Genomic DNA, 25,914 nt, shown 5'->3' on the forward strand with positions numbered 1-25,914 from the left:
ATCACACCTACAACACCCACTTTGAGTTTTAGGAGGGTCTGCAACCATGGCTTCTCTTCTTCTTTGAACTGGACCACTTGGTTCACTTCCCTGCCAGGTACTGGCACAAGGAAGATGACTTGTATCTCGATGAATGGGTTTATCCCTGCCACAGCGTGAGGGACTTTCCCTCTCAAGTTCTCATTATGGTACTTAGGGTCCTCAACACTTTCCTGGTGATAAACCGGCTTTGTTCCACCACTGCAATGAGGAGGAGATTTGTAGGCTTTCTGGCCGTGCCACCCAAGCATTATGTTTGCAAACGGACCCAGGTATAACTGCATGTGTCCTCTTGGTAGTCTTCCCTCTATCCCCTATGGTTCTCCATGCCACCCTTTACCTTGATGAGGGTTTCAGCATGTTGCCGAGCTTCCTGGCATGATGGGCATTTCATTCAGCTTCTCTGGTGTCTTTGCTTTCCTTGAGGCTCTGCGACGGCATTCCCAGCTAACTTCAGCTTTCCTTCCTTCTCTCGACATTGCTGTGCACCAGTCTGCTTCTGCAGACCTCATGATTATCAGACGTGGCAGACTGCCAGAGTCCTTGGAGTTCTCTGCCTCCGGATTAGCGGTGCAGGATTGAATCTGATGCGTTCGGTGCGCAGCATGCCTGCCGTCCTCCACAGCTGCCCAAGACACAATGTTTGTCTTTCCATTGTCTCTTTTTATACAATGTTGCCAGCAGTGTCTGGGCACATTGTTTAAGTCAAAATGATTTGTTAATGTGGGAATCGGTCCCTGTTGGTGCGCTAGTGACCACTCTCGATTGGTTCCAAATCAGCCTATACGTTATTTCAGGTACCCTGGCAGCAGAACATATCCTACCCCCTCAAACTTCCCACAAAGTTTGTATGTAACAGTATAGATAAAGAATTAAGTTTCGGGGGAGTTTCTTGCGCTCAAGGTCAGTTTTCCCTATGCAATGAATATTTCACACAGACATTGCGAATGTCCAAATCAAGTGAGATATGAGTGTTGTTTATTTTCCAAAAGAACAACAGCCGTTGCATCATGTATCCAGCATGTATTCGTTTGGTTGAAAAATATTGGAATATTTTGAAATTGGACAATGATTTGACTCCCTATCTCTCTGATAAACCTAAGTTCACTTACACACAAGCTCAGACAATAAAACAGAAGCGTAGTCCATCTTTTCCTGAAACCAAAGCTAATGACTCAGGAGGAAATTGGTTGAAGAAAAATATGCGGTTTTTTAAATGTGGCAATTGCAATTATTGTAAGTACGCTCATAGTAACTGTCAATCCTTTTCAGACATGAATGGCAATGTGGTTAAAGTCAATCAATTTATTAATTGTCGAACGACTCATGTTGTGTACGCTATTACATGTGTCTGTGATATTGAAATTTCTGTTATAATCTGGATATATTGTTTAATGACTAATGGAATATCTCACAAACTCCTCTACAACTGGGTGGTCATGTATTATGGGTGAATTTTTTTCAAGACCACATATCAGTGTAATTGAATACAATGGGAGGCTAACAATTGTCAATTTGCTTACTGCAACTCTATTTTTCTTTTTATCATTTGGCATTGAATTCTCATCCTGCTCTGACTGCAACCACCAAACCCTGCTGGGTACATGATGCAACGGCTGTTGTTCTTTTGGAAAATAAACAACACTCATATCTTACTTGATTTGGACATTCGCAATGTCTGTGTGAAATATTCATTGCATAGAGAAAACTGACCTTGAGCGCAAGACACTCCCCCGAAACGTAATTCTTTATCTACATTGTTTAAGTCCTTTGTCCATTTCACATGTTTTATCTTTATTGTTCCGGGTGCCAACTCATACCAGTACTTGGATTACTTAGGTTCCTATTGTTTTTCTTCTTCCCAGTACTTTTCAGAAACTTAAAGTACTCTACCTTTCAACAGTACATAGGTCTACTGTATACAAAAAAGTTAGCAGAGGAGGGAGACCACCAGGGGGCGCAGATGAGATGGAAGCTTGATCCATAGTCTCCCTCTCCAGGCAGAAACATGCCGAGAACCTAAGCAGAACACCGAATCCACCGACACTGAAACTCAACGTTATGCAACTATAATCACTGGAGCAGCCACAGACGAGGTGTCCGTGAGAATCATGAAGGATTTCAGGGGGAAAACTGCAAGCAGAGGACGGGTCTCGAGTCTGGCACCAAACTCTTAAAGATGGCAGCCTATCGACGGATCCCCGACTGGTGAGCTCCGGCACAGTCGAGCCCGCAGGATCGGCGGTCTGGGTGCAGGGGTCGTCGCTGGCAACCGCAGACGAGGTGAGGCGCGGAGTGCCGGGCCACAGCCCGAAGAAGAATTACCTACCCACCGGCCTCCTCCACCTTCCAGTTCACCGAGGCGTGGAGGGCGGCCACAGGCCACGAGGCGACGTGCGGACTGGCCTGCTGGGCAGTGAACGGCTCTGCTCCCTGGACATCAGCGGGAAGATGGACTCTGCCGTGGGCTGCAGTGAGCACCACACCGGAGGGTACGGCCCCTGTCCCTCCAGTCTACTCCTTTTCAGTGCTGACCGGGAGACCCGCATCACAGCCTGCCGGCACTGCGGTCTGGCCGCCAATTCTACCCGGCCATGAGTGGAGAGGGCCCATCTGCCTGACGCACCCCCAATCCTACTAGTTACTTTCCACGGGGGGCCCGCATGCGGCTGGGGGCATGATAGCGTCCTCCTCCCCAGCTCTGCAGGAGACCTCAGACGCCAACCTTGAGCTGCGGGAGGGGAAGAGGCTGGTGCATGCACTGGGCCCGGAGATCGGGCGGCTGGCCGAGGACTGCTGGCTGCTTCTGCTGGGACCGGGGGAATGCGGACGCGGCCTGAGCTGCACATTTCCACATGGCTCCTGCAACATGGTCTGTGCCAGAAAATAATATCCCTGGGCCACCTTAGGAGGTGAACAGTAGCACCACAGGACCCCCTCTTCTCAACAGTGCACACCTATGCCAATCCACATTCACACGGCAAATTCACCATTGATCCTGTACCACCATCCAGCTTCACCCAATCCAAGTAAGTGCTGGGATGTGTTGGGTCCCTGACAGGAGGCATCCCCGATCCTGCCACAAGTGGAACTGGTAGCACTGTCTCGTGAACCAGTGCAGCCCCTGTGTTACTACTTAACTTGACTGTGCCTCTCCTCCATATCTGCTGAAACCCCCGGCCACCCTTGTACCTACTTGGCACCTACTATCTACCAGGAGGGGCCAACACTTAGTTAATTGCCACCCAGCCACTCCACTGTGGCCCCACTGCTGTCACACACCCTGAGTGGCGTGACCTCACCGTCTGAGACATCAACAAGTTTGCCACCGGCCCATTGGCCCTTCTACACCTCGCTATCCTCTGGGCCTTGACTGGGACCCGCTCTGCCGCTCAGCTGCAGCCCGTTGTGGTGCTTCGTTAACCCCAAACCCCAGTCATCACAAGCCTCGAGGTCCTTGACACGTCCATAGAATACCTTTGGGAAAGCTGGACCTGCGCACCCCCTTCCGACACCCACTGCCAGGCAAGCCCTGTGGCCTCTTCAACACAGACCAGCACTGGCATCCATAACGCAGGACTCCTTCTGACACCCAGTGTCTAGCAAGCCCCGGAGCCTCTCCGCAGCACAGCCCGCCACCTCAACAAAGCCGCCAAGGAGTCAGACCCGTCAAGCCCCCGCACCTGGCAGGCGGTAGCACTCTCGAACACCCCGGCACAGCACAGCTCGCAGGCCAACACAGACCTGCAGCAACCAGCGGCCAGCAACAGTCAGATACAGCACGGCCCGGTTGACCGGCAACAATGCTGTGAACTCTGCAGCCTGGCATCCACAGCGAGGGGAGGCACAACATAGAGAGGGTGAGAGCGGCCCTGGACCCCTTCCTCCCACCTACGCTGGCCCAAAGCCGGATCCACCCACAAAATTCCCTCCCCAAGGGGAGCAACAACTCTGAATCCACTGAGCACAACAGGGGCCCTAGAAGCCCCCCACCACAAAATAACTGCACATAAGCCGCGTGGCGGCACACCGCGACTACCCCCAAGCCCTCATTCCGACACCTACCACGGAACCAGAGCCCAAGCAAGCTCTAGAACCATCCCTCAGCATGGCCCCCTATCTCAGCAGGGGCTTGGGCGGCCGCACGACAGACCACTGGGGGTGAGGAGTTACTGCCAGAACAAAGCCACCAACCGGAACAATTTGCACCGCAGCAATGCACCCTCGCACCCCAGAGGTTGGGACCACCACCAGCACCCTAAAACCCAGAGCATCCAACCACCAGAAAACCCCTGGCCGCCCCTCACAGCCAGTCCCGGAAGCCGGGCCACCGAACCTCCCAGTCAACAACTCTCACGGGGGGCCCCCCACAGGACCAGGAGCTGATTCACAACACCACCTGGCCAAGAGACCACTGAGGCCCCCGACCCCTCGCACCAACACCCATTACTGGACCAAAAGCCAGGCAAAAGCCGGTCAGGTACAAGGCACTTGGGCACCCCCAGAGACACCCTCAGAGACAGCAGACACCACCTGCTACACCCAAGCCTCAAAGCGGCTAACTTCTGGCGAACACCAGGTCGCACTCCATAGTCAAACCAGGAGCTGGGCCCACAGGAAAATAAAATCCTTGGTGAGGAAGCCACCACTGCGGTCCCACACACCCTGCTTCCCCCTTCACGCTGGAGTGGCCCAGACTCCGCACAGCCAAAGCAGTCACAGCTCCCCTTATCTCTAAGCCTGTGACTGCCGGGCAAGCCCCAAATCTCTACGCTGCGACCTCAGCACATCACACCTTAGCCGGAGACTCAGACCTACACCCATCATGTCGAAAAACAAGCGAAGCAGGCAGACATTGCTACTCTCCTGTCCACCCCTGCAACAGACAGATCCAGGAGGGAGGACCGCCTAGAACCAGGGGAAACAACACTGGGAGCATGCACGCAGAACCACCCCGGGAAGGCCCGACTAAGGCGGTCACTAAGTCTGACCTCCAGGACCTCCTAGCAGCATTGACCAAAGAATTTCAGAAGGGCACCGAGGAGGTAAAGGGCACCATCATAGTGCTCGAAACGAGAGTGGGAGAACTAGAGACAAGAACAGCAGAGGCGGAAGAACAGCTACGAAATTGGGAAGGGGGCAGACAGGCTGAGCGCACTTGAAGCCTGCTGCGAAGCACTCGAACTCAAGTAGGAGGACGCAGAGAACCGCTCCTGCCGCAACAACATTCGCCTGAGAGGGATCCCCACATCCATTCCAGAGGCAAAACTCGAGCATTATGTGAGCGATCTTTTCTACTTCATAATCACCCTGCCGGACGACTCCCCCCTGGTGCTTGACAGAACTAGAGTTAAATCCAACGCCTCGGCCCCGCCGGACGTCTTGGCAAGAGTACACTACTTCAAGGTCAAGGAGGAGATCATGCGGGAGGCTAGTAGCTCCCCACGAATACAGTTCAGGGATGCCTCAATCTCCCTTTACCAAGATCTCGCCGCCACCACACTCCTAAAAAGGAAGGCACTGAAACCAGTGACGGAATGGCTGAGGGAAAATGGTGTATCATACCATTGGGGCTTTTCCACGGCCCTGATTTCCCCTGGAATGGGAGCACCTGCCACATACGCAAACTACATGAGGCTGAAAAACTACTGAACCCAGCATCAGGGGGAGAAACCAACAACGAGGAAGCGCCCTCAGACCAAGAAGACCGGCAGAACTCTAACCGGTCCTGGTCCTGGGTGGAGAGGTGCCGTCGAAGAATCAGGGGACCCCCACTCAAAGGCAAGCGCCCAAGCAATGACGGCTAAGGTGGGGCGACACCGACACCCAGGTTCCCCCAAAAACCAGACGCCAGCCACTAGCACTAGACACGCACCGAATTCCTGTAGTAAAACAATACTTCAACCTCACATACAGCTTTCACCACCACAAAATAGAGGCCCAAGGGTCTCAACCTCAAAGAATTGCGTTGGCCCATCCAGAGCCCCCGTTGGTCGAAGGCTTGCCCAGTTGACCAAGTTTTGTTTTAATGGGGGGAATAGAGGGGTAGCCACTGAGGGGGGGGGCAAACCCCCAACACAGGTCCCAGCACACCTGGCAGCTGCCCACACAGACCGGCAATAAGCGGAGCATGATGGTGCCCACTAGCTGCAAACTGCCCACACTGAAATGGGGTCATCCATTAAGAACCGGACCATGATCACGTGGAATGTCCAGGGCCTCAACTCCCCCAGGAAACGGAAGTCTGTGGAACACCACCTGACCCAGCAAGAGGCGGATGTAGTCTTTCTACAAGAAACCCATCTCCTAGCCGCGGACGAACAGAAAGCCAAATGCCAAAGGTTCCCTAAAAGATACTTTGCATCCTCTGGCCAGAAGAGGGGAGGGGTGGCAGTCTTGCTCAATCAATCAGCGGCACTGGCAAAGGTCACGGTCAAACGGGACCCCGAGGGCAGGTTCCTAATGATTAAAGGCCTACTGGTCAACCTCACAATAATCATCATAGCAATCTACTGCCCAAACGAATCCCAGTAGCGCATCCTACGTAGGATCCTACCAGTCATATCGTCCTGATCGGTGGGGACTTCAACCTCAGCCTGGACCCAACCATCAACAAGACCTAGCCGTCCACTGGAACAGACTTCACGAAGGCACTGGGGTTCGCGGAATTCCTAAGAGAGACAGAGACAATCGACGCCTGGAGGCTGGTGAACGACAAGACTCGCGACCTCACTTTCTTTTCGCATGTCCACAAGGGTCTCTCTAGGATAGACCTTCTACTCATCTCAAGCTCACTGTTCCCAAGCATCGTGAACATCCAGGTCGGCCTGAGAGTGATCTCCGATCATGCCCCAGTCTTAGCGCAGCTCCAGACGGAAGGCCTACCAACACCGCGATACAGAGCCTGGAAGCTGCAGGACTATCTCCTCACGGACATTGCAGACAGCCAGGAGTTGTCGAAAGCCCTCACTAACTACTTCAGGGAGAACGTGGGAAAAGGGCCTACAGAGGCTATGGTGTGGGATGCCATGAAGCCAGTTATCCGAGGAGTCGCCATGAACTGTTCAGCAGCACACAGGCACAGGCACCGGCACCAGCTAAAATCAGAAGAACTGGAAACGGAGGTATCACAGAAAGAGGCAAATCACAAATGACGCCAATCAACAAGGTCATGGAACGAGCTACGCAACGCTAAAGTAGCCCTGGAAATGCACCTGGCAGACGGTACAGCCCGAGCTTTGACATACACAAAGCAATACTATTACCTGAACAGCAACTAAGCCAACCGCCTACTCGCACATAAGCTCAAGAAAATACACACCAGGAACAACATTGCAGTTCTACGGGACCAAGGCGGGACCCCACGCTGCTCTGAGGCCGAAATGATGACCATCATGACCGAGCACCATAGGAAGGTAATGTCATGGAAACCTACGGAAGCTGCAGCACACGCCGCCTACCTGAGCACGAGCCCAAGGCCACCCTTCCACCCACAGATGGACACCCTGGAAGACCCTATATCCTCGGAGGAGGTGTCGGAAGTGATCCGCTCCATGAAAAACACAGCTCCTGGCCCAGACGGTCTGCCCGTGCCATTTTACAAGAAATACAACCACATCCTGGCCCCCCACCTAGCTTCACTTTTCAACTCCTTCCTCGAAACGGACTCCACTACCCCCTCCATGGAGGAATCGGTCACAGTTTTGATTCCAAAACCAGGTGCAAACCTAGAACTCTGCGCGTCATTCCACCCAATTGCAATCAACTGAATGTAGATTCCAAAATCTTCTCGAAGTTACTGGCACGCAGGCTCGCCGGGCTCCTCCCAGACCTCATTCACCCAGACCAAGCGGGTTTCATTCCCGGGCACAACACCTCGGACAACATCAGGCACACCTTAAACATCATTGAGACAGCCAATAGAACTGGAGAAGAGCTAGTGGTGGTCTCGCTCGACGCACACAAGGCGCTCGACATGCTGGACTGGGGCTATATGATAGAGACACTTTGTCACTACAGAATTGGCCCGAAATTCTTGAAATGGACGATGGCTAACTATCAGCACCCCACCACAACACTGAGGATCAACAGTGCCAGATCTCCAAGAATCGAAATCACTAGAGGCACACGCCAAGGCTGCCCCTTTTCGCCTCTTGTCTTCGCCCTGTCAATGGAGCCGTGCGCCTCCAGAATCAGGCAGAACCCGGCAATCCTGGGCCTCAAATTCAAGGATGATACCTACAAAGCGGCCCTATACGCCGACGATGTACTGCTAACACTTACGCAGCCAAGCACATCCCTCACTGCACTATGGGAGGAGCTAAGCAGCTTCAAGTCAGCACCAGGGTTCTCAATCAACTTCACAAAGTCCACAGCACGGGCATCAACATTTCAAGAGCAACGCTGGACTCTATAGCAGCCTCCCTCCCAATCCCATGGGCCAGATCCCAATTAAATTACCTAGGCGTCCGCCTACCGAAGCTAGCAGAACGCACCTACAAACTAAACCTCCCGCCCCTGATGAAGGACCTACAGTCGGATGTGGCCCGCTGGCAAGATCAGGAAATATCCTAGCTAGGAAGAATCTTAGCACTCAAGATGAACTTGGTCCCTATACTGCTCTACCACTGCCAAGCCCTCCCGGTAGCAATACCCAAGCCAATCAGAAACTGAAAGCAAAGATGCTAAAATTTGTTTGGGGGGCAAGAGGCCTCGAGTAACCAGTAAAGTCTTACTTAGGAACCCCTAGTCCGGGGGTCTGGGAGTCCCTAAGGTCAAAAGCTACTGCCTAGGCATCCAGCTCTCGGCGGCGTTCATGTGGCAACCTGGTATCAAAAAGCCCTGCTGGCTAAAGCTGGAGGAGGACTGGAGCCAATACCCACTGGGATCCCTCCCACACATCACATGGCCCAGAAATCCCCCTAACGCTGGGCCCCTCTCGACCACCAGGATGATGTTAAGCAACTGGAAACAGGCTGCAAGGAGGTGGAACTGCAGGAGCACGGTGGGTCCACTTTCTCCGATCTGGGAGAACCCGGACTTCACCACAGGCCACGGGCAAAACGTTTTTTCTAAGTGGAAGGTGGGCGGCCTGCAGCGCTTAGCGGACTTCTATGAAGGAGACTCTCTACTCACCTTCGAGGATTGCAAGAGAAAATTCCAGGTACCGGAAACCGAGAGTTTTCACTACACCCAGCTCCGACATTGGTTGTCACATGACTCAATGAGAATAAATAGGCACAGAGAACTGTCAGCACTGGAGCTCACGCTAACGACAACCCCAGACAGGGGGGAGATCTCCACCCTGTACAGGTTGCTGGACAGGGCAGACCCCAACTCTAAGGAGCCCTACATGACACAGTGGGAGAGAGACCTAGGCCGAGAATTAGACAGGACCAGCTGGGAGCGCATCTGGAGAAGAACCCACAAGACCTCTAAATGCGCAACGAACAAAGAGGGAGCCATTAAGGTCTGTTACAGGTGGTACAGGACACCAGAAATCCTTCACAAATGCAACCCTGCTATCCCGCCACACTGTTGGAGGGGCTGCACGGACACATGAACGTTGTTCCACCTACTCTGGGAATGCCCGAAGGCAGAGAAGTTCTGGAGCAAATCCGACAGATCACAGGCCTATCAATACCGTGGGACCCCGGGATTATCCTACTGGGAGACACGGGAGAAGGACAGTTCCCGATGACTGGCAACCTGGCAGACCTCTGCACACACCTATTGACCGCCGGCAAGATTTCAATCGCCAAGCTGTGGAAACCTCAGGCCTAGCAATCCCCGTGTGGTGGGTCAAATGCTGGGGCATCGCCGCAGCGGAGAAAATTACCGCCATCCGCCTGGGCAACCAAAACAAGTTCCACAGCACCTGGGGCCCATTCCTGGACTTTGTGGAAAGATTCCCGGGAGTGGCCAGACAACCTCCAGCGCTCCGCTGGCTAACTAAAATGGACTAAAATCCTAGCGGCCCCCTGGACCGGCGCACATGGCTGCCTACCCTATTGCAACCACAGCACCCATACCCTGTAACTTCGATCGGAGACTGACGCGACCCCTCCCCCGGACCACCCCAGAACTCACCCCCCATTCTTTTCTTCACTTTCGTTTTGTCTTTTTGTTCTTTTTACCTCAGTTGAGGCATGTTTTCTTTTTCTTGTTTACTATGTTTCACTCAAACGCATGTCACAAAGAATAATGAAGCCTCTGTTGTTTATTAATGCCAATAAAATGTTACACTGAAAAAAAAGGTTAGCAGAGGAAGGAGAGTATAGAGTATGTGGGGGTGTGACGGCTCATAAGGGATGTACCCTAAATTGTCGTCATTATCCCTAGAGGGAGAGTCCCTCCCCAAGAGATCTTCCCACATTATACCACCCCCAGGGGCACTATTGGGTAGCAGCCTCACCTCCCTGGCCTCATGGGGAAGCTCTCTCCCTTGTGGATAATTGGTGACCTCTAGTGATTCATCACATAACACAGATCTGCCAAGGTTGGACAGTCACGCTCCACCTGGCAAAAGTCAGACTACCTCGGACCCTCAGCTAAGGACTGTGTAGTGCCGTCAGAAACGGTCTTATATCATTGTCAATTCGAAGAGTCCCTGAACACATGGCCGCCAGGGCTACTACAGAGCTGCTTCCTTCGCCCTCGATCGTGTGACCACAGCAATAATTTTGGCATCCACTCTATTGTTTCCTAAAAGACAATCTACAGGAATGGCATCTTTTACAGCAGCTCAGAGCTGAGAGGTCCCCCCCCCTCCAACTGAACTTCACCATAGCCAGTGGGCATCGGGTGATACCACTGAATCCCCAGACTAATCTGGGAGGACCAGGAATGCTCTGGTCCTCTTGCACCCACTGTCGTCAGACAGCAGTGTTACTTGCAGCAGTAACACAAAGTGCTGGGGATTTGGTCCCATTAATGAACACATGGTTCAAAAGATCTCTGTGTTAGAGGGAACCAGGGCCTCAGTGGGAGACCCAGTACTACTCCCGATCAGGGAAACTAGAGTGCATTCAGCCAAACCCAGGCTGAGTGCCAATTCATTGTTTAAGATGCCTACATTGACTACTTCTTCCTCTTCTTCGTCATCCATCAGTGTAGTGCTAACTACATCCGGTTTGGGTTTACGCTTGCATGCAGGATCTTCCTTCCTATGTTTCTGATCTCTGCAGGTAAAGCAGCCTTGAGGGGCTGTGGGTGCAGATGCCCCAGAGCTAGGGGTGCCCTCACTTCTCCTTTCTGCTGGAGCAGACGATGTAGGTGATGCGGTTCTCTCTTCTGATTTTTGGAGCCCTTTCTTGGCAAGAGGAGGCAAAACGTACCCTCTTTCGATTTATGTTTCTCTATCTCTTTGTCTTCTGGTTTGGATACACTAACCACAGCCTTTTTCTGGACACGAGTAGCCATGAACAGATTGGCAGCCTTTGCAACCTCCTGAGGGTCCAAGATAGTCTTGCCCACGAAATAGTAGTGTAACTCTATCTCGCATTGCTTAAACTTAATCTCACATGAAATCAGATTGAATATGCCCAAGAATGTGTCAACTTTGTTACCTGTGACCCAACCACTCAGATATTTGCAGTGATCAATGCATAAAAGCCTCAAAGGTTTGACTCCCCTTCTTGGTGAACTCTCTAAAGCTCTTGAGGTACTGTTCTGAGGACTTGCAGCACTTCTGGGGACTGCTGCCTTCATCCGGGCATAGGTAGCCCTCTCCTCTGGAGTCTGAATAATGACATCAGTTCCAACTGCTCATAACGGATGTACCCCGCAACTCCTCTTCCACCTCCTGGAGACGGGAAGCTAATTTCAGCTTTTTGTACCTGTCAAAAATATCCTTCCCCTCCTCATACGGTTGGAGTAAGTCCTTGGAGGGGGCTGACGCCTAGCTTTCCTTGAGAGCAACCACTCGATACACTTCCCTCTGAAAGATTGCTGGCTTCTTTCTGGGCTTCAAGCTCCGTCTTGTGCAGCATCAAAAAGTGCATCTGCTTCTTCTTTTGCAGGGCTACTCTCCTTTCTTACAGGAGATATAGCCTGTCGGGTTCGATTACAGAGAGATGCTTTAGGTGTCTGGCTGAAGCTCTTGAACTCCTAGACACATGCAACCTGTGGGAGGCTTGTGACCTTTAGGAGACCACCATGCCCACCCGCAGGGAGGAATGCTGAGAAGCACTATCGCTCTCGCTCTCCTCAGAGGTTTCCACGCCCCCAGGTGTGTGGACAATAGGGTCAAGGGATCCGGCTCGCTGCAGACCTCCATGCAATCCTCCATCCCCCTAGATTTCTTCAACGCTTGTAGTCTTTTCAGAAGTTCAGCCTTCCTAACCTTACCGCCATGAGGGAGACTCCTTTCTCGACAGAGGTTGCGTAAAAAACACTCACTGTCAGGTTTGACACCATGTTCATGTCAGGTTCCAAGGTCGGAAAAATACCTTGGCAGAAAAAACTAACGTTTAATGCATACTCATATTTTGGCTGGCTGAGGAGTAGGCACAGTTGTTTCAAATACTACCGTTGCTAAAAGTGTGACGAATTGGATTCTGCCTTGCAGGAGTACAAGTATGAGTCGGGTAAAATGGCCCAATCAACGCTCACACTTCTACAAACCAAAACACAATGCAATGATAAAGGTAAAACAGGGACAATCAAGAGATATACTTCCTTCGCCTTTTGTGGTAATGTGGGCAGAGGGAAGGCTATGCTCTCAAGAGAGGTATGAAGGTGAACAAGTAGTGACCCAATCAACACAGTATCGCAGACCTACATAAAGGGAATGTCCATTCAGGGTTCTATAAACATATAAACACTTTAATAAAACAAACCATCTGCATGAATAGAGATTACTACACAGCAACCCACCCCAAAGGAAAAAACAGAGAAGATGCAACAGAATGAAGAAAGTAGCATTCGGAGCCTAGTTCCAGGGGTTGTAGGTATAAAAAGGATATTGGGTTGAAAACAGGATTGATTGTGACCTAACCATTCTCTAGGGTCCTAGTGGACCGTGGGGGCAGTTCATTGTTAACAGTACCTGGATTCAGTTCTTGGTGGGCTGACTCATCAGACCTGGTGTCGAACAATGATGCAAGCTGGTCAGGCTCAGTTTGGGCACGTAGGATCGTGGAGGCCCAAGCAGCAAGCAGGCATCTAGTAGGGGCGAATGCAGGTGCTCTGTGCGGTCGAGCTGTGGCGTTTCAATGATGTATGTCAGGGTATCCCAAGAAAGCTTTACAGTTGGTGAGGCGCAGTCAGGCATTAACCACTGGAAGAGGTCGAGCTCTCAGGCTAGCTGGGCCGAGCCATGGTTGCAACCCATGGTTACAGTCAGCAAGTGACCCTCCAAGAGATTCGGTTCGGTTTCTGGTGTTCAGCATTCGCTTTGGGCCTAGCGGGTGACCTGCTTCGCTAGGAGAAAATGTAGTGTTGAGCTAGTTTAGATGCAGCGCAATAGTTTGGCTGGTTGGAGGAACTCAGACACCAGTCCCAGTATGTTCCCTATTGTTCAGGATGCAGGGAACACAGAGCGACGAGTTTAGTGCGACAGGACAGGGAGCTTCCGCTGGTCCAGCCCTCGGGTTGCTGTGAGGCCTTTGTAAAGGATTTAAGGACAGGATACTCTAGTTCAGGGTCTGTTCTTCTGGATCAGAAGATCTGTTGCAGTGTAGTTGGCCCTGGTACATAGCATTGGTCACTCCCGATGTTCCCTGGTGTGATTAGGGGACAGATCTCCCTTCTGTCTTGGGCGGTTCCTTCGTCACTTAAGGCTGAGGGCTTTCGACAGTGCATCTGTCCCAAAGGAAGTCCAGGTGAGAATGTTCAGAGTGTCACTTCGGCCTTAAAGAATCCTTGAGGAACTGAGTGAATTCTGCAGAAGGGGTGCAAAACCCTTTCTTTCAAAGGCCCAAGGCCCCAGGCGATTGGTCTAAAGCTAGCCTTCTTCAGTGAACCAATCCCTGCCCCTGGCTGCAGTGACTTTGCCTTATTGATGTCACACCTAAAGTGCTTTTCTCCAGAAGACGTGGAGGAGACAGTAAAGGGAAGAGAGACAGCAAGATGGTGGAATGCTTCTTCCAGTGTCCAAAGTACCCCTGCCTATCCTACTCCCAACCCTTCCCTCCTACTGGCAACAAAGACCTTTATACATGCAGCACCCTGGTGTGAGGCTACTCCTGCTGAATGGGTGTGCTCCTTTGAAACCTGGGCCCAGGACAGATGCTTGCTGTGCGGCAGTCTCTGGGGGAGGGTGCTACTGGCCCTCACAAAGAGAATCAAAAAGCGGCTGAGTCGTCTGGGTTTCTGTCCTGCTGTGTGACAGTGTCGGCCCATCTGACTGAATACACATTCCCTTCCACAGCAAAGTGAGCTCACAGGGGCTGGCACGTGTGCAATATCAAATGGGATGTGGGGGCCATGATCATAAGTAGCACCATGCACTATGCCTAAAAAATTGGCATAGCTCATTCTTAGAGATTACCCTGCCACCAGCATGGCGTACCCCTGTTCATTGTAGTTTTTGGTACAGGGGGCATATCTTAAATGCCGCCCCTGTGCTGCAGTGACTTTGCTTTCGCTGCAGCGGTCGAGAGGGCGTCTTGTGACTGTGAAACCTGGTCTGTGCCACAAGCAGAGAGGGTACTGTGGATTAGGCTACTGATGCAGCAGGGCACACGTACACAATGCTTTTGCACCAACATCAGCAGATCTAATGTATGCACAGGTAATGTTCCGATTATACTGCTTTGACAACAGATACCAACTCCGCCCAACAAAGACTGACACAGCTGAAGCGAGTCCATAAAAGGTAAGCCAGACTAGGCCTTGGCCTTAAGTGAACAAACCACATAATTCCCACCTACAGGCCTCTACGCTACTTCTCAGAACAGCGGGCAAACTTCAAGATGTTGTTCCTTGTCCACGTGGACACCTGTTCCCAAAGGTTCAAATATCTAAACAATGTGACTCATCTTTAAAAAGGGCAACTGCTCTACAGTGGAACCATTAACTAGAAGCCCTATGGGAGCAGAACACTGCACTGCCCCATAAGCACGACCACTTCAGGTTCACCAGGAGGATGAAAGAGGCCCACTTCTACCAAGCATGTAGCATCTAAAGCACCTGAAACTGAGCAGCTATGTGAACATAGGTGCCCATTCTACAACTGGAGTACCTACTTCCTGCAATGGCTTGCTCCCTGTTCTGGCACCCAGCACCGGCGAAATAATACCATAAATAAAGAAATAAATAATTACCATTATTTTTACTCATTGATGCATTGATAGACACATGACAGAGCACTGTAAATTGGCAGACAAAACACAACACTTTTTATTTTTTACAGAAGCTTGTATGTTTATTGATGCAAATTTATTTCATTTAAGAGATCAGGTTTTTTTCATTATTGAATTGGATCTGTTATCTTTATGGAACTTTAATGAAGCTTTTTGAAAAGATAAAAGTGAAGAGGAATCTTTTAATGTAACATATTTCCAAATTATAATCACAGCAATCAGGTTCTCTCAATCTCCCCGATGAATATTGCACAGCCGGTCCTAATTTTTAAGGGATGACAATTTAAAGCACCTTCATAGCTTTAACCATGGAAACATCGGCCGTCAAAACTTTAATAGAGGTGATTTCTTGCAGCTTAAATGGCTCACGACACTTAAATCTTATGTAGGGACTGTCATTAACAAAGACCACAAACTCGTTCTCTTCAAATTCAAAGGCAACCTGAAATCATAATAAAAGAGAAAATTATTGTTTTAAGTACATGCATGTTTGCAATTTGGTAGTTAGATATCATTGATATTATAAATGCATGATTCTTCAATTGTTGTTAGTTATGACATTTTATCACTTCAAGGTATCAAACAACAACAACACATTTTAAACAACTATGTACATATTTTAAACTGCAGCTATGTCTCCACATGCTCATAACATCACAACTGCTATTCCTGTCGTTGCCAGTTTGGAACAAGTTTTTACTTCACCTACTACAGGTTGTCAACTTACTTTCTTCATAATGTGCTCCTCCCACAAGTCATCCCATCAGACCCCTCAGATAATGACATTCTCCTTACAATCTCGGGCCTTTATATATGCAAATGTAACTTAATGATTAGAAGAAACACCCTTTTAGCATGTGGCCCATGGCATCCAAACAAGTACTCTGCTAGCCTGTGAATGCTCTGCTTGAATCTTGATTCTACTTCAAGGCTCGGAATATGCTTCACTCACAACTTTACTTCTCGAGCACCAAACATTAAACAATAATATATACAGTAACTGAAACATAAAAACTACAACTCCCATTTAGTTTGAGGTAGTTCATATATTATTGGTCTTTCTCAAAAACACGTGATCCTCATGACCAATCATCTCATCACTAGTCCCATAAACACTGACATCATCTTGTTCTTATCCTCGTTCTTTGCTGCTAGGGCAGCGAGTTAAGTAGACCTTTCATTATTATGACTGTATTCCGTGTGTGTTTTAATACTTAATGTTCATTGTTTTATGATTAAAGCAGCACTCACGTAGGCAGGATCAGCGCAAGCGCAGCGGGTTCGTTATTGCGGTCACAACGGGGCTCACACCCCGGCGTCCACAACATAACAGGTCAGCTGGTAGGGGGCATAATGGTCACAGGAGGTGCTTGAAACGAGGCAGGTCGCCTTAGGTCTGGCGCATTTTGGAAAATACGTCCGTGATCGATAGCGACCAGTGCGTGAGCCAGTGATTAGGAGTCAGAAATACAACAAATATATATTTATAAAAACAAACCTGCGGTCACATACGGAGAGTGTGAGGCATACTACCTCAAGAAGACTGCCAGAAGCTCGCGCTATCAGCACATCACCCCTGCTAGTGGTATGTGCCATTTATCATTAAACACTGACGGGCACAGTCCACAGTAAAAACTGCAAGCTGAGAACTCAGCAATACACTGACCCATTGATATACATTACATTACACTATTATAATATATGTTGACGGGAACAAGCCCAAGACTCCTGCGTTTAAGATTTCCCAATAATCACTGAGCAAAATGATTAGCACTATTTACGAAGACAGGGCTCATGTTAGCCAGAAAAAAGTACATCCCATCATAGGCCAAGTCACGGAAAAGGCCCTATGAGCCAGTCTGGAACATGGGTCCCAACAATTATCTCTCATGGAAGACTGGCTGAAATTCTCCCGGGGCATGGATGAGTTCAAGGGAGCATGCGAGCTTGGGAGGGAGAAAGGGGGAAGGAAAAAAGCCTGTTGGGCATGAGACACCCAGAACTCCACTGCAACACCACGAAAGGTGAAAGGTGGCAAAGAAAAGCAGTGAGGTCCAGGGTGAAGGAAAGCAGGTGGCAGGACATATCCACAAGCAGCTTAGATGCAAAGGAAGATGAGGACTGACAGGAGAAATCCACTGAGGATGAGGTGGAGACAATATCATCTTCCAGTGAGGGAAAACACAGAAAAGCTCCCAAGAAAAGGAAAGCCACAGAGAATGAGGAGGAGGACGGAGATGACTTTGACCCGGGTTCCCTTATTTATCCACAGTCATCGGAGTGGGAGACGCAGACAGAAATTGTGGCACTCAGGACACCTCTAGCAAAAGAAGCTAGAAGTAAGTTTAGGACAGAGTGTCCTAGAGCACATCTGCCGGAGGGGATTGATGAAACCACTTATATACATGAATGGATGGCCACCTTCATGGGCAGATACTTCAAATACATAATGAATGGTCAGAATAGATCCTGTCTTTCATGTCAGGATAAAATGCTGGACATTGTGGGACCGCTTACGAAAATCCTGCAGATGGCAGAAGATGCAAAAGAGAATAACGAGTGCATTTACCCTGTGGTTTTGATGGGGTGGGTTTAGAGGGCCTGTTGGGGAATGGCAGCAGTGCGATCACCGGAGAGAGGCGGAGATCCATCTTAGTTAAGATTGACCCAAAACTAAGCAAGCTGGCTACTTCAGAGGCGGCTGCTGCGGCCAAAGGCAAACATTTTGGAGATTCATTCATACAGGAACTAATGAGGTTTGCCAATACCTATGCTGCCTTAGATAAGGCACAAGCATCCCTGAAGAGGGTCTTTGGGAAACAGGTTTTTAGTCGGGCTTTCAGAGGCAGAGGCCACTCTGTCAGCCGCTACGCGTATAGTAGGTCCTTCAATGACAGGTGGCAATGGAAGGAACAGGATGGCCGTAAGTGAAACCCATTCTTTCCCTCGAGGGGAAGAGGCAGAGGAAGAGGTTGGCGGCATGCAGAACGAGAACTGCATAACACATGTTGGAGCATGCGCAAGGCAGCAAGCGCAAATAGTAAACAAAGTGATACCCAAAATAGGCGGGAGTCTTGCTCAATGAATAGAGAACTAGAGTCTCATATCCAGAGATTCTTAGGTACTAGACACAGTCCAATGGTTTCATATAGATTTCTATACCCTACCAGTGCAAGTAAAGCTACCAAGGCCAATAGTGCAAAGAGAAGAAGACCAGCAGTTGCTATACATGGAGGTAAGGGGACAGGAGCGAAAGGCAACCATTGTTCAGGTAGCAGATACCGCAGCCAGCTTTAGTAGCAATAAGTTTCTGGTAAAAGGATAGTAAAAGCTGAGGCCGGTTATCAATCTACGGGAGTTGAACAGCTTCATTTTATAAATACATTTCATAATTGAGGGGATCCACCTCCTTAGAGACATCTTACAACAAGGGGACTGGTTGGCCCGGACAGATCTCAGGGATGCCTACGTAACGGTTCCCATTGCAGTAGAACACCAGAGATATCTGAGGTTCCGCCAGAGTGAACAGACATGGGAGTTCACATGCCTACCATTCGGGCTGACATCGGCACTGTGGTGCTTTACCAAATTGATGAAACCGGTGGTGAACAACCTGACAGAGCAAGGTATCCGATTGATCATATATCTAGATGACATATGTATAATGTGTCAGGACAAGAATTTGATCAGAGATCAAGTGAAAGTCACATTAGAACTGCTACAACATGTAGGGATTTTAGAGAATTGGGAGAAATCCCAGCTACAACCAGAGCAGACCATGGAGTTCCTGGGTTTTGGGATTGCCTTTGAGCAAAGTGAACAGCATCAAAAAAGGGATCAGGAACACACTGACAAAGAGGTGATGTCTTTACAGGAGATAGCCAGACTGGTGGGGCGCTTGGCATCATCAATTTAGCTATATTCCCGGGACCACTACATTACAGGGCCCTGCAGAGAATGAAGATTCAGCATCTAAGAAGGGGTATATCCTATGAGCAAAGAGTTCTGATATCGTGAGAAGCTAGAGTGGAACTCGAGTGGTGGCTACAACTTATGGACGCCTGGAATGAGAGAGCAATATTTGGCTCATCCCTTGACCTAGTAATAGAGTGCAATACCAGCAGATAGAGCTGGAGTGCCCGATACAGAGAACTGTCAACAGGAGGCAGATGGTCGCAGCAAGAATTGGAGTTGCACATCGACTGCCTAGAATTGCTATTGGGGTTGTTCATAGTGCGATATTGGACCCAGAACAGTGCGCAATGTTGTGTGCTCCTCAGGATGGACAATGCGTCTGTAGGCAGATACATTAACAGACTGGACAGCACGAGATCCAAAATGCTGGTAGAGTTGACAAAGGACCTTTGGCATTTATGCCTACAGAGGAAAGTGTCAGTAACAGCAGGATATCTGCTGGGTCAGCAGAACGAAGTGGCCGACTGGAGCTCCAGGTTATGATATGATATGATATGATATGATATTATAGTTTATTTATATAGCGCCTATACACAATGTCCTTCAAAGCGCTTCAAGGCAAGGGAGGGAACAAGGGAAAATACATTGACATTCTTACAGGCAATGAACAGTAAGGATGTGAAATTAACTATCGTACTCGGCCTGACAACATTCCAGATAGTACAAGAGCTAATACATAGATAAGGAAGGGAGGGCGAGAGTGGGAAGGAAAGGGAAACAGACAGGCGACTACCGTACTAGGCCTGATGACATTTCTGGTAGAGCCGGAGAAAAACAAGAGGTGAGGGAGAGGGGTGCAGAAAGGTAGGGGAGGAACAAAACAAGCGACTATCATACTAGGCCTGACGACATTTCAGATAGTGCTGGAGGGAGGGTGGGAAGGAAAAAACCAGTGAGGGGGAGGGGGGGAGACAGACGAGGTTGCTATCATACTAGGTCCAGGGACAAATCTGATAGAGTAAGTGCATAGAAGAAAGTAAGGGGAGGAGATAGGAAAAGGGAGAAGGGAAAGCAGCAGAGAACAGAGTTAGCAGTCACAAGATTGGAGAAGCAAGGGCAGAGTGGATACAATTGCAGAAGTCAGTAGTAACACATAATGTTGCAAGCCAGTATACAAGATGAAGATGGGAACAGCATGGTCCTTCAGGGATGTCAGAGATTGGAAGCTTGACGTGAATGTATTGCAAGAACTTGTGGCATGATGAGGCCTGTGCCGGGTGGATTTGTTTGCCTCGAGGTTGAACAAACAGTTACATTGCTTCTTGAGTTGGAGACCAGATCCAGAATCAGAAGCAACATATGTGTTTCTCCAATCATGGGGCCCTGGACAGAGAGTATGAATTCCCGCCATTTTCAATGATAGCAATGACTTTGGCCCAGGTGAGGAGACAGAAGGTCCCTCTGATTCACATCACTCCAAAATACAAGGAACAGGCTTTGTTCCCCAATCTTTTGGACATGACTTACGACAACCTGAAAGCTCTCCCGATGAACAAATTCATCATATGAAATCCCACAAGGGGCAGCCACCACCTGATTGTATGGTCAATTTCAGGAGATCCTGGGCTAGCTTGGGATTATCGGGTGAGACTGAGCGCATTATCAAAGAGTCCTGTGCTCCAGGAACAAGGAAAGCATATAAATCAGCATCTGGTGTATAGAGAGGAAAGTACGCTCCTCTGAAACAGATGTGGTACATATAGCAAATTTCCTAGCACTAATGGGGGCACAAGGGAAAGCTTATAAGGACCATTAATACAGCGCGCTCAGCAATTTCAGTGTGTCACCCGCATGTCAAGGGGAAAGCTGTTGGAGAACACCCTTTAATATGCAGATTGCTGAATGAAATCAAAATGCTCAAGCCACCTACGGCGAGGTATTCTCAGATGTGGGATGTCGATAGAGTATTGAGATTATTTTCAACATGGCCTGACAGCATCGATTTATCCAGAAAGGAACTGTCAGCCAAAGTAACAATGCTTCTTATCATGCAAGAGAGTATCTGATGTGAAAGTGTTAGAAGTCACCAGAAAATCGCTATCCCCAATGGGAGTGACATTCTATATGACAACGAGAACAAAGACGCGTTTGAGGACAGTATTTTATGACTCATTCCTGAATCAACCTAAGCTATGTCCAGTTCGATGCTTAACTGCATACGAAAACATGACAAGAGACCTGCGGCAAGCAGGAGTGATGCAATTACTGATAGAATTACGGAGACCCTTTGGGTCGGTAACCCAGGCAACCTGACGGGATCGGTGATGCAACAAGCAGTCATCAATGTAGAAAGCTATGGCGCACACTCAGTGAGAGGGGGGATGGCGTCCAAGCCATGTAACGTAAGGGCTGATTTGGCAGATATTATGAAAGCAGCAGATTGGTGGAATGAGTCAACATTTACAACATTTTATTTCAAACCGATTGAAAGGATGGCAAAGTTGGTCGTACGTAAGCTTTGAACAAGCAATATCCCAGCCTCCAGTTTTTGAAGTAGAATTCAGATTGTCAACACTAACGTTATAGAAAGCCATAATTCTATTAAACACAAAGACGAAAAGGATTATCACAAGCTATCAATTGTGATTATAAATATTCTGTTTATTACTGATGATGTTTATGATACTGTATTGTTATGTAGTTGATGCTGTGTCACAATTACCCACTCTAATAGACCAGATTCCTGAGATGTGATTTTATGTTGTGGGTTCCAACGCAAACAACAAACCGACAGGGACCTGAAGAGTTGGCTGGACTTAAATTTTTCACTTCGTTTTTATCTTTTTGGACGCAAAAGTCCTAGGAAGGATCAGTGAAAGAAAGAGGATAAGAACAAGATGGTTTCAGTGTTTATGGGACTAGTGATCTGATGATTGGTCATGAGGATCACATGTTTTTGAGAAAGATCAATAATATATGAACTACCAAAGACTCAAACTAAATGGGAGTTGTAGTTTTTATGCTTTGCTGATGTATATATTATTGTTTAATATTTGTTGCTCGAGAAGTGAAGTTGAGAGTGAAACATAATCTTTTGCCTACATGTCCTTAATAGAATTATGACTTTCTATAACGTTAGTGTTGAAAATCTGAATTCAAATCATTCATGGCTTGAACCATTTTGAATTAGTTCTAACCCAGCCAAGTTAGTTCATTATTGGATTCGAATTGACCCTTAACATGATTGGCATTTTCTGATCCTGGTTCAAACAGATTCAAACCTTTATGAACCTGAGCCCCCGATTGGTTTGAAATAGGTTGAATGGATTTGACTCTGAAAAAAGACACTAGAATACATTAAACACTACATTAAACCCAAAGAATGTGATAAATGAAATGAAAATGAAGTAAAGAGAAAAAGCTTCCAACATTTCCAGTTAGGTCATTCCAACATGTACACATCAATCTCTTTGTGCTGCACTATTCGGGGTTCAAATCATCTGAATAATGACTGGGATTTAACGTGTTCTCCCATTCCTAATAAAATCCAAATACTGAGGTTACAGAATGTTGTTGCAGCCTCTCACTATGCATAATAGTATATCTAATCCTCCATGTGTGCAATCTGTTAAGCAACTACAAGCCTAGATAAATGAACAGTGATGGCAACTCCTGTTAGAGTGTTTTTTTAAAAAAAAAAAGTTATGCTTTTAAAACGTTCTATGATCATAGAAGAGGATAGCTCAGGGGCAAAGCATTTGTCTTGGATGCAAGACAACGCAGAGCAACTCATGGCCGAATTTCGGTCCCGCCCTTAGAGACTGGTCTCCGATATTAAGTGCGATATTAAGTGCGTAACAAAAGATGAATTAATACAGAGCTCTAACACTTGTAAAATGAACCGGAAGGATTGCAGATCTTCGTGCATTTCGTGTGTATCTCCAGTCTCCAGAGAGACAGTGGCCTCTCTTCTCCCCTAACATTTCACTGTTTAACCTGTGAGTCAAGAAGTCAAACCTTGGGTTCTGCAGATGCGTGAAGTATCTGAAAGGCTTGACCTGCCTCTAATTCTTTCTCCATTTCACTTTGTTTGCGGCATCAACACATTCGCCACTTTTTATTTTCAGTCTAGGAGTTAAACATTCACAAAGAATTGCAGCTTAAAATCCCGCCCTTGTGGGAATTGTTATGTGTCTTTTACTGCCTTCAGCAAGAAAGATCGCACATGTTCCGGAGGTCTGGCAGGCAATAATCCCTTAATTGCACAAGGTGTGCACTATTACGGGTGTGCCACCCATGATGTTCTGCCTTGTGAACAAACATGGTCAGAGGGAAGTGTGTCTTAGACATTCCTGTTTGTATTCCACAGCACACCATTCTCGTAGTGACAAAGGAGGTGAATTGGTACAGCACTAAATTCCATCAACATTGGAAACTTAACAGTAACAATTAGAAACCTTTGCTTAAAAAAGATGTGAAGGTGGATTTAATAAAATAAGATATGGGAAAGCATCTTAAGCAACTAGAAAGCAAAAGAAAGGTAACTAAGTATGTGAAAGTGCAAAAGGATTGCCACCAAATATGGAGTAAAAAGGAAGCATTTCCGATGTTTAAGCTTCTCTTTGCTGTGTTTAATAGTTTGTTGCAAAGTGGAGGTGTCTTGTTGAAAATAATTTTGCCTCAAAATTGAATGGTTGCCTATTTTCTTTTGAACTCAGAAAGTGGTCAGTACCAGTAGTTATTCACTGCACTCTTACCAATCTTATTGCGTGCGCGAGAGGAGGTCAATAACAATCTATATCTGCTAATAGCCCTTGCTATTTAAATTCCAAAAGACAATGCTTGTGTTATCTGCTACTTAAATGGTATGTAGTCTTATTACTTGTATGAATTAATGTAATTACTACGTTAAACTTGAATACTGTTATTTGCTATTTCCAGTTATTAAACTTTACTTTGTCATAGATGCAAATGCGTAGGATGTGAAATTCTGAAATCCTGGCAAAAGCCTTACACTGCTTTCCATTCAGAGGACATTCTTTCCAATAGTTCTTAGTAAAGGAAAACTCTCCATAGGTAATTTGCCATAAGTAAGTGTCCTGCTGAGGTTCCTTAGTGTATGCACACCACTATAACAAAAGAAAGCATTCTCACTGTTGCCAAATGCATGCATTTTAAGTGTTTCATCAAGTTACAGCTGCCAATGATACAAAAGTTATCTTTAGATAAATGAAAGGGCTTAATAGGACAGCACATGCCCTAGTTCTTTTTTACAATTGCTTACAACTGCACTCTTCTAAACATTGCATCTTATTCTATAAAATTGCATGTATGGTAAGGATGATCTTTCATCATGCATTGCAGGCTTAGAAACTACACTACATATATCATATTCTACCCCTAACTCAGTTTGGAGGTTCATAAACATAAATAATATCACTTTCATACTCCTATTGTGTTCACTTAAAAGCATCCTCATACGACTACTCGTTATGTGATTCTCTCAGGAAGACTATATTGCATGCAGATCCCTCTGGGGTTTCCAAATCTAATCTTCCTATCTTCTCTCATCATCCTTTCGTGTCAAAAACCTATTGTCCTGTACCACGTCTTATCACAACATGCCAACCATCTGACTAATCACACACTGTCCAGGAGGCTCTAATCTTGAACACTTATGTCATTATGTTGCACCACATTCCTCATACATACATATTTTGAAATGAAGATACATTTTTCTCAACCAGTGATGCCACTAATCATCAGTTGTCCGTTTTCCTGGTAACACATGATATTATTATTCATAAATGATAATCAATTGTCAATTGCACATTTGATTTGTAGCAAGCAATGCTCAACATGACATGTGTCTCTTCTCATGCCCTTTGTGCTGGACATTCTCCAGGAGCAATACAGTCTTAGAGAGAGGTGTATTCTTTTCTTGGCAAAGGTTTATGTATGCTTCTGAACAGCTATATAATAAGCCCAGTCTTATCATTAGGCCTGCACAGTTCCTCCTCACAGGAGCAATGCTTGTGAGATGTGCTGATTTCCAAAGACACAGGCTCGACCTACATTGAGCTCTTTTACTGTAGTTGCTACAAGTTACTGAGTTTGCTCTACTTGCAAGAGGTCTTCATTCCTGCTCCCAATGCTGGAATGCCCTCATTGTTGATCCGATGCTGTTTCAATGCAGCAATCACTGGCAGCAGATATCATATATGTTTAAATGCTTCAATATAAGATTTATTTACAAAGAAATTGAATACAATTACATTTTATTACAAAATAAATGAAAGAGTTGTACATGCTAAGAGTAACTATATAAACTCAATCTGCAAGAGTGCGAGGAATACAGCCCTTATATTGAAGGATATTGCCTCCCGCCACGCATGTACAAATGGGTGACACTTATGATTACAAGCATTATGGGGAGTAAACATAGGTGTCTCATTCATAATGGGTGACATGGTGCTGACTTGCCACCCATTATGCACCAGTCAAGCCAGCCCATTGAACACACTGAGCACTTCCCAAGCGGCAGCAAGCCGTTGAGGGAGAACACCCGGGCTGGCTTTTACTGTCCATGGAAACCTGGTTTCCCTTTGACATTTGAGTACCCTAGAGCACATGCCGAATGGACCATGCAAGGTTG

The 25,914-nt window shown here is 47.6% G+C and overlaps 1 protein-coding gene across 1 annotated transcript in view; it reads right to left on the reverse strand.

Moving 5' to 3' along the window:
- Positions 1–15,506: 15,506 nt before the first annotated feature.
- The window catches only part of LOC138527268 (galectin-1-like), an 80,353-nt gene continuing 69,945 nt past the window's right edge, over positions 15,507–25,914 (reverse strand). The window contains exon 6 of the mRNA XM_069638363.1: positions 15,507–15,786. Coding sequence (XP_069494464.1) covers positions 15,628–15,786 — 159 coding nt within the window. The 3' untranslated portion in view covers positions 15,507–15,627. The remainder of the gene's footprint in view (positions 15,787–25,914) is intronic.

This window comes from Ambystoma mexicanum, chromosome 14 (genome assembly GCF_040938575.1).
Source record: "Ambystoma mexicanum isolate Mex_15411 chromosome 14, UKY_AmexF1_1, whole genome shotgun sequence".
NCBI classification, from domain to species: Eukaryota; Metazoa; Chordata; class Amphibia; order Caudata; family Ambystomatidae; genus Ambystoma; species Ambystoma mexicanum.